This window comes from Heteronotia binoei, chromosome 18, assembly GCF_032191835.1.
Source record: "Heteronotia binoei isolate CCM8104 ecotype False Entrance Well chromosome 18, APGP_CSIRO_Hbin_v1, whole genome shotgun sequence".
Classification (NCBI taxonomy): domain Eukaryota; kingdom Metazoa; phylum Chordata; class Lepidosauria; order Squamata; family Gekkonidae; genus Heteronotia; species Heteronotia binoei.
This window is the reverse complement of record NC_083240.1, coordinates 39,299,540-39,313,598: the sequence shown is the minus strand read 5'-3', so window position 1 is coordinate 39,313,598 and position 14,059 is coordinate 39,299,540. Positions and strand designations below refer to the sequence as shown.

General features: G+C 49.1%; 1 protein-coding gene across 1 annotated transcript; it reads left to right on the top strand.

Annotated features, from left to right (window-relative positions):
- Positions 1-496: 496 nt before the first annotated feature.
- Positions 497-6,221, top strand: LIAT1 (ligand of ATE1). Its single transcript, XM_060259119.1, has 3 exons — positions 497-529; positions 4,159-4,374; positions 5,525-6,221. The coding sequence occupies exons 2-3, from the start codon at positions 4,245-4,247 to the stop codon at positions 5,941-5,943; spliced, it is 549 nt and encodes a 182-aa protein (XP_060115102.1). The 5' UTR covers positions 497-529; positions 4,159-4,244; the 3' UTR covers positions 5,944-6,221.
- Positions 6,222-14,059: the final 7,838 nt, after the last annotated feature.

Below are 14,059 nucleotides of genomic sequence, written 5' to 3'. Positions count from 1 at the left end.
ACATCTGGTAGGGTTGCCAATCCCCAGGTGGGGGCAGGGGATCCTCCGGTTTAGAGGCCCTCCCCCCGCTTCAGGGTCGTCAGAAAGCGGGGGGGGGGGGGGGAGGGGAGGGAAATGTCTTCTGGGAACTCTTATTCCCTATGGAGATTTATTCCCATAGAAAATCATGGAGAATTGATCTGCGGGTATCTGGGGCTCTGGGGGCTATTTTTTGGGGGGTAGAGGCACCAAATTTTCAGTATAGCATCTAGTGCCTTTCCCCAAAATACCCCCCACGTTTCAAAAAGATTGGACCAGGGGGTCCAATTTTATGAACCCCAAAAGAAGGTGCCCCTATCCTTCATTATTTCCTATGGAAGGAAGGCATTGAAAAGGTGTGCTGTCCCTTTAAATGTGATGGCCAGAACTCCCTTGGAGTTCAATTATGCTTGTCACACCCTTGTCCCTGGCCCCGCCCCCAATGTCTCCTGGCTCCACCCCCAAAGTCCCCAGATATTTCTTGAATTGGACTTGGCAACCCTAACATCTGGTAACTCTAAAACTAAAGGTTTATGGGAGGGGCGGTGCTTGTACTGTATTCTCCGCCCCTCCAGTCTGGGGAGGGGACTACTTTGTCCCAGTGGATGGCGCGACTGCGGCTCAGGTTCCAGAGGCTCCCTGCGTCGTTGCCTAGGAGACGCGTCCTCGGGTGGGCGGGAGGAGCGCGGGAGCTGGCGGAGAGGGCGCGTCCCAGGAGGGCTCCCTCCCTCCCCTCCGCTGTAATCCATTGGGGGGCAGGGGGAGGGGCCAAGGGAGAGGAGGCGGGGTCAGAATGGAGAAAGGGTGAACAGGGGGGCCCTGAAGGTGAGGTGGTTAGTGGAGGGGGGGGGGGAAGAAAGCCAATATGGGGAGGGTCAATCAAGGGTGGGGGCTCCCTGAGGAGAAATGCAGCGGGGTTGCCAACTCCCTGAAGGAAATAAATGTCCCACCCCCACCCACCCCTTCATAGAGACGCCATTGCATGCGGGGTGGGGGGACTTTGCAGCTGGTATAAAGAATGGCAAAGAGCCCCTGTGGTGAAACTGCAGTACTGCAGTCGGAGCCCTCTGCTCACGACCTGAGTTCGATCCCGGCAGAAGCTGGGTTCAGGTAGCCGGCTCCAGGTTGACCCAGCCTTCCATCCTTGCGAGGTCGGTCAAAGGAGTCCCCAGCTTGCTGGGGGGAAAGCGTAGAAGACTGGGGAAGGCGATGGCAAACCACCCCGTAAAAAGGTCTGCCGTGAAAATGTTGTGAAAGCAACGTCACCCCAGAGTCGGAAACGGCTGGTGCTTGCACAGGGGACTACCTTGACCTTTTATAAAGAATGGCACGCCATGAGGGCCTTCAGCTGCCCTTGGAGGTGGAGGGTTGCCAGTTCTAGGTCGGGGGTTTCCTGGAGATTTAGGGAGAGGGGAACCTCAGCAGGGTGTAATGCTGCAGAGAGACCACCCTCCAAAGCAGGCGTCTCCCTCCTGGTCTCTGTCGTCTGGGGATCAGTTGTCAATCTGGAAGATCTCTGGACCACACTGGGAAGTTGACAACCTTAGAGGGAAGGTTCGTGGCAACCCAAAGTGCAACTTGACCACGAGTGGGTGGAAGAGAAGAGAGATCATGAAATAAAGCAAGGTTGCTGGGGTGGGATGGGAATGGGTAGAGGCTAAGGAGAGAAGAGGTATTCGTGGGTGTTTGGTACTCGAGGACGTCACTTGAGGAGGGGGATACTGAGGGCAGGAAGGTGGTCAATAGGGCTGCCAACCTCCAGGTGGGGCCTGGAGAGCTCCAGAAATTACAGCTTCTCTCCAGAGATGAACTGCCTTCTACTGAATCAGACCCTCGGTCCATCCAAGTCAGTCTTGTCTACTCAGACCAGCAGCGGCTCTCCAGGGTCTCAAGCTGAGGTTTTTCATGCCTACTTGCCTGGACCTTTTTTAGCTGGAGATTGAACCTGGGACCTTCTGCTTACCAAATAGATGCTCTACCACTGAGCCACTGTCCCTCTCCCAGATGACAGAGATCAGCTCTCCTAGAGAAGATGGCTGCTATGAGGGTGGGGGGAATGCTATGGCATTATACTGTGGTAAGGCCCCTCACCTCCCCAGGCTGCACCTCCCAGATTTCTAGGAATTTCCTAACCCAGAGTTGGCAACCCTAGCTGGAGGGGTGTTAATAAGGAGAGTGGGAGTCTTTAGTTAGAAAGAGCAATTTTTGGGAGTGTTTTGGAGGGGAAAGGGGGCAATGGAAAGGGGGGAGATGAAGAAGCCCTCCCGGTTAAGGAGAAAGCATCTCTTGTGTGTGTGTGCGCGTTCTGGACAGAGATGGCAACTCTTGGGGGTAGAAGAGTAACAAAAGGTGGTAGGTTGCTGAGGAGAAAGGGGATAATTTGCAATGTTCCCTCTAATCCCCCCCACCACCCCACTCAGGTGCTTGGGGGAGTGGTACAGTAGGAGGGCTTCTGGTGTCCTGGCCCCACTGGTGGACCTCCTGATGGCGCCTGGTTTTTTTGGCCAGTGTGACAGAGAACGTTGGACTGGATGGGCCACTGGCCTGATCCAACATGGCTTCTCTTATGTTCTTAACAGTTCACATCCTGAGCAGAATGTGAACTGCTGTAATTGTAAAATGGAGAATGGGCAGTTTGGTGTAGTGGTTAAGTGCACGGACTCTTATCTGGGAGAACCGGGTTTGATTCCCCGCTCCTCCACTTGCAGCTGCTGGAATGGCCTTCGGTCAGCCATAGCTCTGGCAGAGGTTGTCCTTGAAAGAGCAGCTTCTGGGAGAGCTCTCTCAGCCCCACCCACCTCACAGGGTGTCTGTTGTGGGGGAAGATGATAAAGAAGATCCTGAGCTGCTCTCTGAAATTCGGAGTGGAGGGCAGGATATAAATCCAATATGTTGTCGCCATCGTTGTTGTGACTACTACTACATTGTAATACATAACGAAGTAATTTCGCAACTCATGGCCCAGTTGCTAACAGGCCATGGACCGGTACTGGTCCACAGCCTGGGGTTGGGAACCCCTGATTTAGATGGAACATTGGACAGTTGGTACCAGGATGCTGAGTGGGCAGAAGGCAGAACAGCTATCCAACCCAGCAGCACCTTAAAGACCAACAGGATTTGGGGAATATAAGATTTTGAGAGTCAACACTCCCTTTGTCAGATATCCCCAAAAATCCATAAGGTGTTCCTGGACTCAAATCTAGCTCTGCTGCCGAAGACCAACACAGCTACCCTTTGAACCTATATTAACAGAAGGCAGAGATATTGAAAGGGAGCAACCGTGTAGGAGGGGAGTTGCTGAAGTGATGGGAGACAAATAATGTACCGGGGGGGGGGACCAACAGGGAAAGGTGGGGATGCCAAGAAGTGATGTTAGACTGCAGTCAGGGCTTTTTTTTGTAGCTGGAACTCCTTTGCATATTAGGCCACACACCCCTGACATAGCCAATCATCCAAGAGTTTACAGGGCTCTTCGTACAGGGCCTGCTCTAAGCTCCAGGAGGATTGGCTACATCAGGGAGGTGTGGCCTAATATGCAAAGGAGTCCCTGCTACAAAAAAAAAAAAGCTTCCTGCAGTGGAACAGCTAGATAGGGGAAAGTAGCACCTTAAGACGCCAACGAGAGTTTCACAGAATGAGCTTCCAAGAGTGAATGTTCCCTTCCTCCAAAGAAGAGGGAGGTAGGAAAGGAAAGGTCCCCTGTGCAAGCACCAGTCGTTTCCGACTCTGGGGTGACGTTGCTTTCACGTTTTCATGGCAGACTTTTTACGGGGTGGTTTGCCATTGCCTTCCCCAGTCATCTACACAGCTGGGGACTCATTTGACCGACCTCGGAAGGATGGAAGGCTGAGTCAACCTGGAGCCGGCTACCTGAAAACCCAGCTTCCACCGGGGATCAAACTCAGGTTGTGAGCAGAGCTTAGGACTGCAGTACTGCAGCTTTAACACTCTGTGCCACAGGGCTCCTCAGGGAGGAAGAGGAAGGACAATTAATTGGAGGGGGGAATTACTGAAATAAAGGAAGATAGTCATTGGGTAGGGATCTCTAACAGGATTCTCAGCATCATCTCCGTGCTGTACTTCCTAGGATTCCCCAGAGGTTCCGGAGGCGATCGCGTTTTGTGCTGCTTCTTCATACAGGGATCGCCAAACGCTCCGTCACATCTGCTGTCCTGTATCGGACTCAGCGGCAAGACCACACACGGGTGCTGAAGGTCGTTGGGAGGATGGAGACTTGCGGGCAGAACCTGTCACCTTGCGGGGAGGGGGCCAAGCTTGGCAAGACTCATCAGGCTTTGGGCAAGAAGAAAACCAGGAAGAAGAAGAAGAAGAAAAAGAAGGGCACGCAAGACGAAGGTAAGTAACCTTCAAAGCCTGCCATCCTTTCAGCAATTCGCCACATCTGGCCAGCCCTAATATTCATTGCAGAGAAACCAGCCACGCAACAGCTGCTGGCTTCCGTGCGATAATTTTTCTTTAGGGTGAGCAAAGCATTAGTTAAATCATAACTTTGAAATAGCCTCTGTTTGTATACAGTCCAAGCTCTGCTCCTGACTTGAGTTCGATCCCGACAGAAGCTGGGTTCAGGTAGCTGGCTCAAGGCTGATTCAGCCTTCCATCCTTCCGAGGTCGGTAAAAGGAGTCCCCAGCTTGCTGGGGGGAAAGTGTAGATGACTGGGGTAGGCAATGGCAAACCACCCCAGAAAACTGCCAAGAAAACATGATGTGACATCACCCCGTGGGCTGGTAACAAGGTGCTTGCACAGGGGACTACCTTTACCTTTTATATGGTGCATGCAAGTGATCCAGAGTACTCGGGTTTATTGAACTATTCTTTCCAGCATAAGGGGTCATAGACTAGTGATCAACTACTTCCATGATGGAATCAGATATTTGGTTAAACTGGACTCCAGAGGCCAGACAGATGAATGGCGACGCTAGCAGTCAGGTAAGGAAGGGTGTCATTTTAAGTGTATACACACCTTCTGTTGCCCTGACGTGAATAACTCAAATCTCGCTTGTCAGATCTTGGACGTTAAACAGGGGCGGCTTCGTACTTGAATGGGAGACCACCAAGCAGTTCTAGCGTTGCTATGCAGAGGCAGGCAAAGGCAAAACCACGTCTGAAAAGCTCTTGCCCTGAAAACCCTATGGGGGGGGGGTCATTGTAAGTCGGCCGCGACATGATTGACAGCAAATCAGAAAACAAAAATAGCCTCCTGTTGAAACAGCAGGGGGCGCAAGTGCCCCTGAGTTTCTCCAGCAGTCAGATGTGGAAGGGTTCTGTGTGGGAAAAGACCGAGGTGGTTCAATAATGTATTCCAGATATTTTCTCCCACCACTGTTAAAAATTGCTTCAGATTGCCCAGCTGAATTGTTATTAAAAACGCTTAACGCATCTTCCCTACGCAGAGTGTTTTCATATGTTCCGTTTTGACTCAGCCCCCGCCGCGATTACTTTTTCCAAAATTGTTCAAGAACACTAATATCGTTCTTTTCACAGCAGAAAAACAACCCAGCAAAAGCCCAAAGCAGCCTGCGTTTCCGTCCTCCCCTGAACCGCGCGGCAGCCCGACAACGGAAGACGATGCTGCAAAAGAAGCTGCAGGCCGGACCAGACGTTGGCTCTTTGCCTCTGCATCCTTCTTTTCGTGCTCAACCAAAGGCCCTTCCGATCAGTCAAATGAGAGCCTTCGATGGAATGGGATTCTGGATGATCCAGTGGCGGAAGAGAAGAGGCTGTGGCACTACCGAGCCAACAGAAGGAAACGCTACGATGCATCCATCCATCAAAGCGTACCTCCAGAGCCATCCCTCACCCTCAAGCATCTGCCACAGCTCTGCAAGGTGGCTCACCTGAACGGAGAACACCTGCTGTGCAAAGCAGACCCCTCTGCTGCTTCTTCGCAGAATTCTAAGATGTAACCAGCCACGGGATCAAAGAGACAGGCTGCACCGGTTCCAGTTATTTCCTAGGAAACTGTGTCAGTCTTTCAACCCCCCTTCTCTTGATTCTTCTTCTCCTTTGTTTCTTCTTCTTTTTTAAAAAAGCGAAGACGTGAGTTTAATGCCCATGTAGGTTAATTGTTTCTTCAAAGCTAGCAGAATAATTAATTTTTATCAATTGCCCCAAACCTGCATACTATTCTTTTGTAAAATTTCAAAACCTGACATTGATGGTTGGAAATATAAAGCTTGATAACAACTGCCTTCGCCTTCTGTAAATGTTGACCGAGACAAACGCTCAGGAATCTTCGGTATTAGAAATATGAGGATTTGTTGCAGCAGCCTGAATGCAATTAAAACATATACAGCTCCAGTCCAATCCACCAGCATTCAAATGACACATTAAGGTATACTTACTTTTTAAAGTGTGCATTCAGGTCTTCAGCACCAGCAAAATAATCTTCTGTGCCATTTGCACTACAAAATTAATCAGTATTACATTACCGCTGTTCCTCTCTGCTTTGTCCCCAAATAACCAGCTGAAATTGTTTCCCCCCTGCTGTTATTTGAGAGTCCAGAGGATGCTAATTTTGAGTATGGGGGCGGGGAGAGGGTGCCATCCTAAGAACACTTTCCTGGAAATAAACTTGAATAGGATTCCAGATAGTCCCTGCTTCAGATTGCCCTCACAGTCATTCAGCCTCTACCAATCTTTCCATTACAACCTACATGAATGCTGACGTCTATGTAGTCTTGTCACACTCTTCTTTCAAGCTCAGGGTGGGATATGTAGTCTGCTGTTCCTGTTTTGCCCCCAAATGCCCTGCAAGTTAGCTTTAGACCATGTGGTTGGAGGGTTTCATGGCCAAGGAGAGCCAAAGATCAGTCTCCCCCAGCTCGGTTTAACATCCTAACCACTAGATCAGAGTGGCCAAACTTGCTTAGTGTAAGAACCACATACAGTAAACATCAGATGTTTGAGAGTCACAAGACATGAACATCAGATGTTTAAGAGCCACAGAGGAGGAAAGGAAGGTAGGTAGGTAGGAAGGAAGGAAGGAAGGAAGGAAAGAAGACGACTGCAGATTTATACCCCGCCCATCTCTCTGAATCAAACTCAGAGCGGCTTACAATCTCCTATATCTTCTCCCCCCACAACAGACACCCTGTGAGGTGGGTGGGGCTGGAGAGGGCTCTCACAGCAGCTGCCCTTTCAAGGACAACTCCTGCGAGAGCTACGGCTGACCCAAGGCCATTCCAGCGGCTGCAAGTGGAGGAGTGGGGAATCAAACCCGGTTCCGCCAGATAAGAGTCTGCACACTTAGCCACTACATCAAACTGGCTCTGGAAATAAGATTGGGGGGACGGGACGGGGAGAGAGAGGTGGCAAGAAAACAACTTTAAATGTATTCCCTAAGCCACTGGCTGGCTTGGCTTGAAGTGATTTAAAGAGAGAACTGCCTTCTCCAACCTGGCTAATGCAGGTGGTGAGGGCTTCAAGAGCCACACTGTGTGGAAGAGCCACATGCGGCTCCCGAGCCTCAGTTTGGCCACCTCTGCTCTAGATAATACTAGTTCTTTACTTTACTTTACTTTGAACATATGAAGCTGCCTTATACTGAATCAGACCTTTGGCCATCAAAGTCAGTATTGTCTACTCAGACTGGCAGCGGCTCTCCAGGGTCTCAAGCTGAGGTTTTCCACACCTATTTGCCTGGATCCTTTTTTGAGGATGCCAGGGATTGAACCTGGGACCTTCTGCTTCCCAAGCAGATGCTCTACCACTGAGTCACCGTCCCTCCCCTCTATAGTTGGCTTTTCTGGGTATTAACATATCCCTGAAAAGTCTACAGCCAGAAGGACATCTTCAGTGTTGCTTCAGCGGTGAGTTTCCAGCATCTTCGAAACCAAATTCCTTTTGCATTTGTATGAAAATGTCAGGACCAGGGACCTCAGAATCAAACAGTGCTAGAAAGGAAAGACTGGCATGCAAAAATCCTTTTTAAACGACGTTCGTATTCTTGCATGCCAGTCTTTCCTTTCTAGAACTAAACCCCAACCTGGGCAGCTTTTACAGTATTAAGTTCACATCCTATTTCATACACAAAGTAGCTTGCCTCGGAATTTAGCAGACAGAATAAAATAAAACCTAAAATATTTCTTTTTAAAATGCAATCAAAAACAAGCCCAGTCCACAGTTCTTACGTGTTTATTCATTTGCCAGTAATTCCAGCCACACTCGACATTGTGGGAGAGACACCCGAAGTATTCGACATGCCAACCCAACAGGGGTCGACGAATACTGCACACTTCTCCATGTCCTTTGGACAATTTATTGCTAATTTAATGAAAAAAGACGAAAGCAAATTAAAAAGTCTCGAGAGGTGGTGAAAATTGCATCGCGGCATCTACAGAGTGACGGCCGGGTCTGGAGGAAGCAGCAGCTTTGAAATCACGTACTGACTCCATTTTAAAACAGTCTTTATTTTAAAGGATATATTTAAAATCGATCACGTTTAAAGACAGACGGAGGCAATCGCCAGGATAGTTCTTAAAGCATGACGCTTTCACTGGAGAAAAGCCAGACCAGAGGAACTCTGTGGTCTACCTATCCCAGAATAGTATCTCCCTTGCCGTGTTGCCAACAGGTTTGTCAAAAGGTGTAGAGCAGGGGTGGCGAACGGCAGCTCTCCAGATGTTTTTTGCCTCCAACTCCCATCAGCCCCAGCCAGCATGGCCATGCTGGCTGGGACTGATGGGAGTTGTAGGCAAAAAAAAATGTGGAGAGCTACCGTTAGCCACCCCTGGTGTAGAGGCTTCTTCAGATGCTGAAACAGGTTACAAGAGAAGAAGCCTCTCTCAGGGGTTAACTCAGGTAGACTCAGGGGTTTCCGCTAGGGTTTGACAGAAGCCCTTTTTAAGCACAACGATGGACCTGATCGCCACTGGTCTAGTTCACCTTCCTGTTTCCAGCAATGACCAACCAAGTGCCTCCTGAAAGCCCTCCTCTTTAATAAGTTCTCTGCTTGATCCTTACGAGCACGAGTATCACCTAGGAGTGGCTGGAGATCACGCAGATGCCTGCAAGATAATCCAGACTTTGAGCACTAGTTCAGGTGCTACTATAGTGAAGTGTTAAAAAGTAAACGTCAAGGTCGTCCCCTGTGCAAGCACCAGTCGTTTCTGACTCTGGAGTGATGTCGCATCACGACCTTTTCACGGGAGACATTTTACAGGGTGGTTTGCCACTGCCTTCCCCAATCATCTACACTTCTCCCCCCCCTCCCCCCGCAGCAAGCTGGGGACTTATTTGACCCACCTCGGAAGGACGGAAGGCTGAGTCAACCTTGAGCCGGTTACCTGAAAACCCAGCTTCCGCCAGGGATCGAACGCAGGTCGTGAGCAGAGCTTAGGACTGCAGTACTGCAGCTTTACCACCCTGCGCCAGGGGGCTCCTAGCGAAGTGTTACTTTCACAGAATTAAGACCACCGGGACCATTCTTCACTCTAAAAAATTGTACTCAGCTCAATATTTACTCAATGGATGGAGATTTTTTTTTCAACAACCTCCTCCTCACCCAGGTCTCACAGGAAGACGACGCAGACTCTGAAACCTGAACGTATTCTGTACACAGGGCATATCTGTAGGCTTCAGTGCCCTTTTGCCACCTTTTGGACGCCTGCACTCACTTTTTTTCTTTCTTTGCTGACAAAATGTGAAAGAGAGGAGGAAAGGATGACAGAGAAGGAAAAGAGAGGGAAAAGGAACTGCCTGAACAAACAAGTCCTAGCATACGGTCAACTTCACTTTCATCTGTCTGGCTTCTGCTACCCATGACACCAGGAGTGAAGGAAGAGAACATAAAAGACACAACTTGTTGGTGTTCAAGAATGCAAACATGCTCTCCTGCTTGTGCTTCTATCACGTAACCTATGGCTCTTCCACAGAATGCTTTTCCTGCCCTCACATGTTGCTTGTTATAGCTGCTGGGGAAACGCATTTGTTCTCAAGTCCCCAAGCCATTTTTGTACGTTAAAAAGGGAGCACTTGGGAGAGGATGTGGCTGAGTGGCAGAGCAGGTGCCTTGCATGCTGCAGGGCCCAGGTACAATCAACACATCAGACTTAAGGACCTCAGGTAGCAGCTTGTTGGGGAAGACCTTTCTTGACCATGGGCTCTGTGGAAATGCTGCCGGAAGCAGACCAAACTGCGCTAGATGATCTGGCTTCGTATAAGACAATTCCCTATATCGTGATCCACTCTGCCACAAGTTGGGGAGCCGTGTTGGTCTGTCTGTAACGGTAGAAAAGAGCAGGTGCTCAGGAGCACCTTGAAAACAAAATTTGTGACAAGGTAGAAGCTTTCCTGAGTCACTGCTCACTTTTTCAGATAGGAGGAGGAGGAGAAGATATTGGATTTATACTCCACCCTATACTGTGAATCTCAGCATCTCAGAGCGGTCACAATCTCCTTTACCTTCCCCCCTACCCCACAACAGACACCCTGTGAGGTGGTTGGGGCTGAGAGAGCTCTTACAGCAGCTGACCTTTCAAGGACAGCTCCTACGAAAGCTATGGCTGACCCAAGGCCATTCCAGCCGCTGCAAGTGGCGGAGTGGGGAATCAAACCCGGTTCTCCCAGATAAGAGTCCGCGCACTTAACCACTACACCAAACTGGAGAAGAAGAGATCGATTTATACCCCACCTTTCACTCAAGAGTCTCTGAGTGGCTCACAATCGCCTTCCCTTCCTCCCCCCCCACAGCAGACACCCAGTGGGGTAAGTGAAGCTGAGAGAGGTCTGTAAGAACTGCTCTTGAAAGAATAGCTCTGCGAGAACTGTGGCTGACCCAAGGCCACCCAGCTGGCTGCATGCGGAGGAGTGGGGAATCAAACTCGGCCCTCCAGATTAGTGTCTGCCAGATTTTATTTATCTTATTTGATTTATATATCCCTCCCTTCCCACAAAGCAGGCTCAGGGTGGATAGCTTTTCTCCGAGATGGGCAGCTGTTTTAATCTGTAGCAGTCGAAAAGCGCAAGAGTCCAGTCTGAAGAAGTGAGCAGTGACTCATGAAAGCTCATCCCCTGCCACAAATTTTGTCAGTCCTGAAGGTGCTGCTTGGACTCTGGCTCTTTTCAACCATACCATAAACATCTGAGCAGCCCTTCCATCCTAAGCACTCCCCAAGAACTGCCAGATTCCAAGACAAAAGGACATAACCAGACGCTTAAATCTTCGGCCACTATTCGGTAACCCTTCACATCCACCTCCTCCCCCCCCCCCCCAAAAAAAATCCCCTACTCTTCAAGGAATGACTTGTTTACTGGCAATTTTTCCTCCCAACCCAATGAAATATAGGTTAGCTTTTAAAAAAATGCAAGTTAACACACCAAAGTTGTAAATTCTCCGGGCTGTATGGCTGTGGTCTTGACATTGTGAGACCTGACGTTTCGCCAGCAACGGTGGCTGGGATCCTCAGAGGTATAACCTAGAAAACTGGAGTTCTCTCTGGGTCAAAGTGAGAAGAAGATGGTAGGCAGGTAATTTATATCTACTCAGGAAGGCGGGGTAGGGCTGAATCATTATTTTGTAGGAGATTCCCAGGCTGTGACATGCTAATAGAGGATCTTTCCTGAGGAGGTTCTTTTGTATATGGATTGGCTGTTGAAATTCTAATCTTATCTGTAATGCTGTGCTAAAATGTAAAAGATTTTGTGTTTTCCAGGACTGGAAACCATGCCCTATTCATTTTTAAACTCTCTTCCTTTCTGTTGAAATTGTGTTTATGTTTACGGATTTTGATGGCTTCCCTGTGTAATCTAACATGGTAATTGGATGTGTCGTCCAATATTACAGTGTCCTGGAATAAGATCCTGTGTCCTCTTTGAGTACCCAGAGAGAACTCCGGTTTTCTGGGTTATACCTCTGAGGATGCCAGTCACAGCTGCTGGCAAAACGTCAGGTTCTACAATGCCAAGACCACAGCCACACAGCCTGGAAAATCGACAACTAATGAACTCCGTGAAAGCCTTCGACAACGTAACACATCAAACTCTGCAACTAGGCAGTCAGTGAGCAATCCCTTTGTACCATCTACTGGAGACCGGGGCGTTTTTTTGAGAAGGAATGCACAGGAACGGAGTTCTGGCTGGCTTGGTGTCAGGGTGTGTGGCCTAAATTCAAATGAGTTCCGGCTGGGCTTTTTCTACGAAAAAGCCCTTCTGAGACGATAATGCTTTTTAAAACACATATTGTACTTATGGCTTCAGGAAACTAGTATTGTTCTGGTTGTGGAAGCAGCAGTCCAAGGTTTACTTAAGGGATGTGTAACCAGCTCCATATAATGGAGCAACAAAAATAATAAAAAGAGATAGTAAATAAATAACGTGAAATAACTTCCCCTTCTCATAAAGAAGTAACGCTGACCGCCATCACCCTCCACATTCGAGATCGTGAAATACCTCTCAACACTGACCACTTGCAAGAACCAGCAGTCACCAGAAACCAGACGCAGGTGCTCCACCCACGCTGTCGCATCTAGAATCCTACACTAACTTGCTCATGCCTAAACTGAACTCTATTCACTCCAACAGCACACTTCCCCACAACTCACACCTACCTTTGAGCAACATTTAAGAGAACAACCGTTTAATTTTCCCCCCCTTTGGTCAAAGGGGAGATTGTCTCACATTCTCCCACCCTTGTTCTCAGCGTTTAAAGTGCTGCTGCAAACTAGTCGTGGCAGTTTCGAAGCACTAAGATTGTGCATTTTTTAAAATAATATTCCTGATGTTCCCCAGATAATGTTTACGTAGTTTATGCAGGGCTTTTCTTGTAGCAGGAATTCCTGTGCATGTTAGGCCACGCACCCCTGATGTAGCCAATCCTCCCAGAACTTACAGGGCTCTTTGTACACGGCCTAAGGTAAGCTCCAGGAGAATTGGCTACATCAGGGGTGCCAGTTTGGTGTAGTGGTTAAGTGTGCGGACTCTTATCTGGGAGAACCGGATTTGATTCCCCACTCCTCCACTTGCACCTGCTAGCATGGCCTTGGGTCAGCCATAGCTCTGGCAGAGGTTGTCCTTGAAAGGGCAGCTGCTGTGAGAGCCCTCTCCAGCCCCATCTACCTCACAGGGTGTCTGTTGTGGGGGAGGAAGGCAAAGGAGATTGTGAGCCGCTCTGAGACTCTTTGGAGTGGAGAGCGGGATATAAATCCAATATCTTCATCTTCTTCTTCTACATCAGGACTCCACTCCAAAGAGTCTCAGAGTGGCTCACAATCCCCTTTACCTTCCTCCCCCACAACAGACACCCTGTGAGGTGGGTGGGGCTGAGAGGGTGGCCTAATATGCATAGGAGTTCCTGCTACAAAAAAAAGCCCCGGTTTTATAAAAAACTTGCTGCACACCACCTCTTGCACACTGAACCAAAGCAAACAATTGGACATGCTTCCAGTACATTAACTGAAAAGGAGGGGGGGGAATCCCATATAATTAACAAGGCAGAGGAGACAGGTGAAGTACAAGGAGTTCCGGGTTAATGCAAAACGATTTGAAACGTCTAATAAAAATTCATTTCCTCCCCCCAGAGAACTAAACAAAAGAACCAACAAATGAGGGCCTAAAGGCAATTCCTGGGAAAAGTTTAAAAGAACGACATCCATCGCGCTGACCTGTCCCCTGACCAGCCTGCCCCAGCAAACTCAGCGTTCTGTAGTTTGACACAGTGACGAGTGAAAATAAATTATGGTTTCTGATTTTTTTTCTCCTAAGCAGAAGAGTTTTTTAAAAACGAGAATCCTTCTTTCCGGAGAAACCAGCAGGGCTCCCACCGCTCGGAGAGTCCATTCAAGGATTGTTTCCCAACGGAAGGCGGCCATCCCGTTCTGTGAAAGCAGGTCCATTTTCTCCGTGAAAAGATTCCCTTCTTTTTCAACACATGCAAGGCAAGACTGAGAATAAGCACTGCAGCATCGAAGGAGGAAGCAAAAAGTCTCCTGGGGTGGGGAGGGGGGGTTACATTCCTATAAACGCAAGAATTAAGTGCAGGCCGAGGGGATCCTTCGGGCCGAAGGTAGGCCCAGGGGCGGAGGT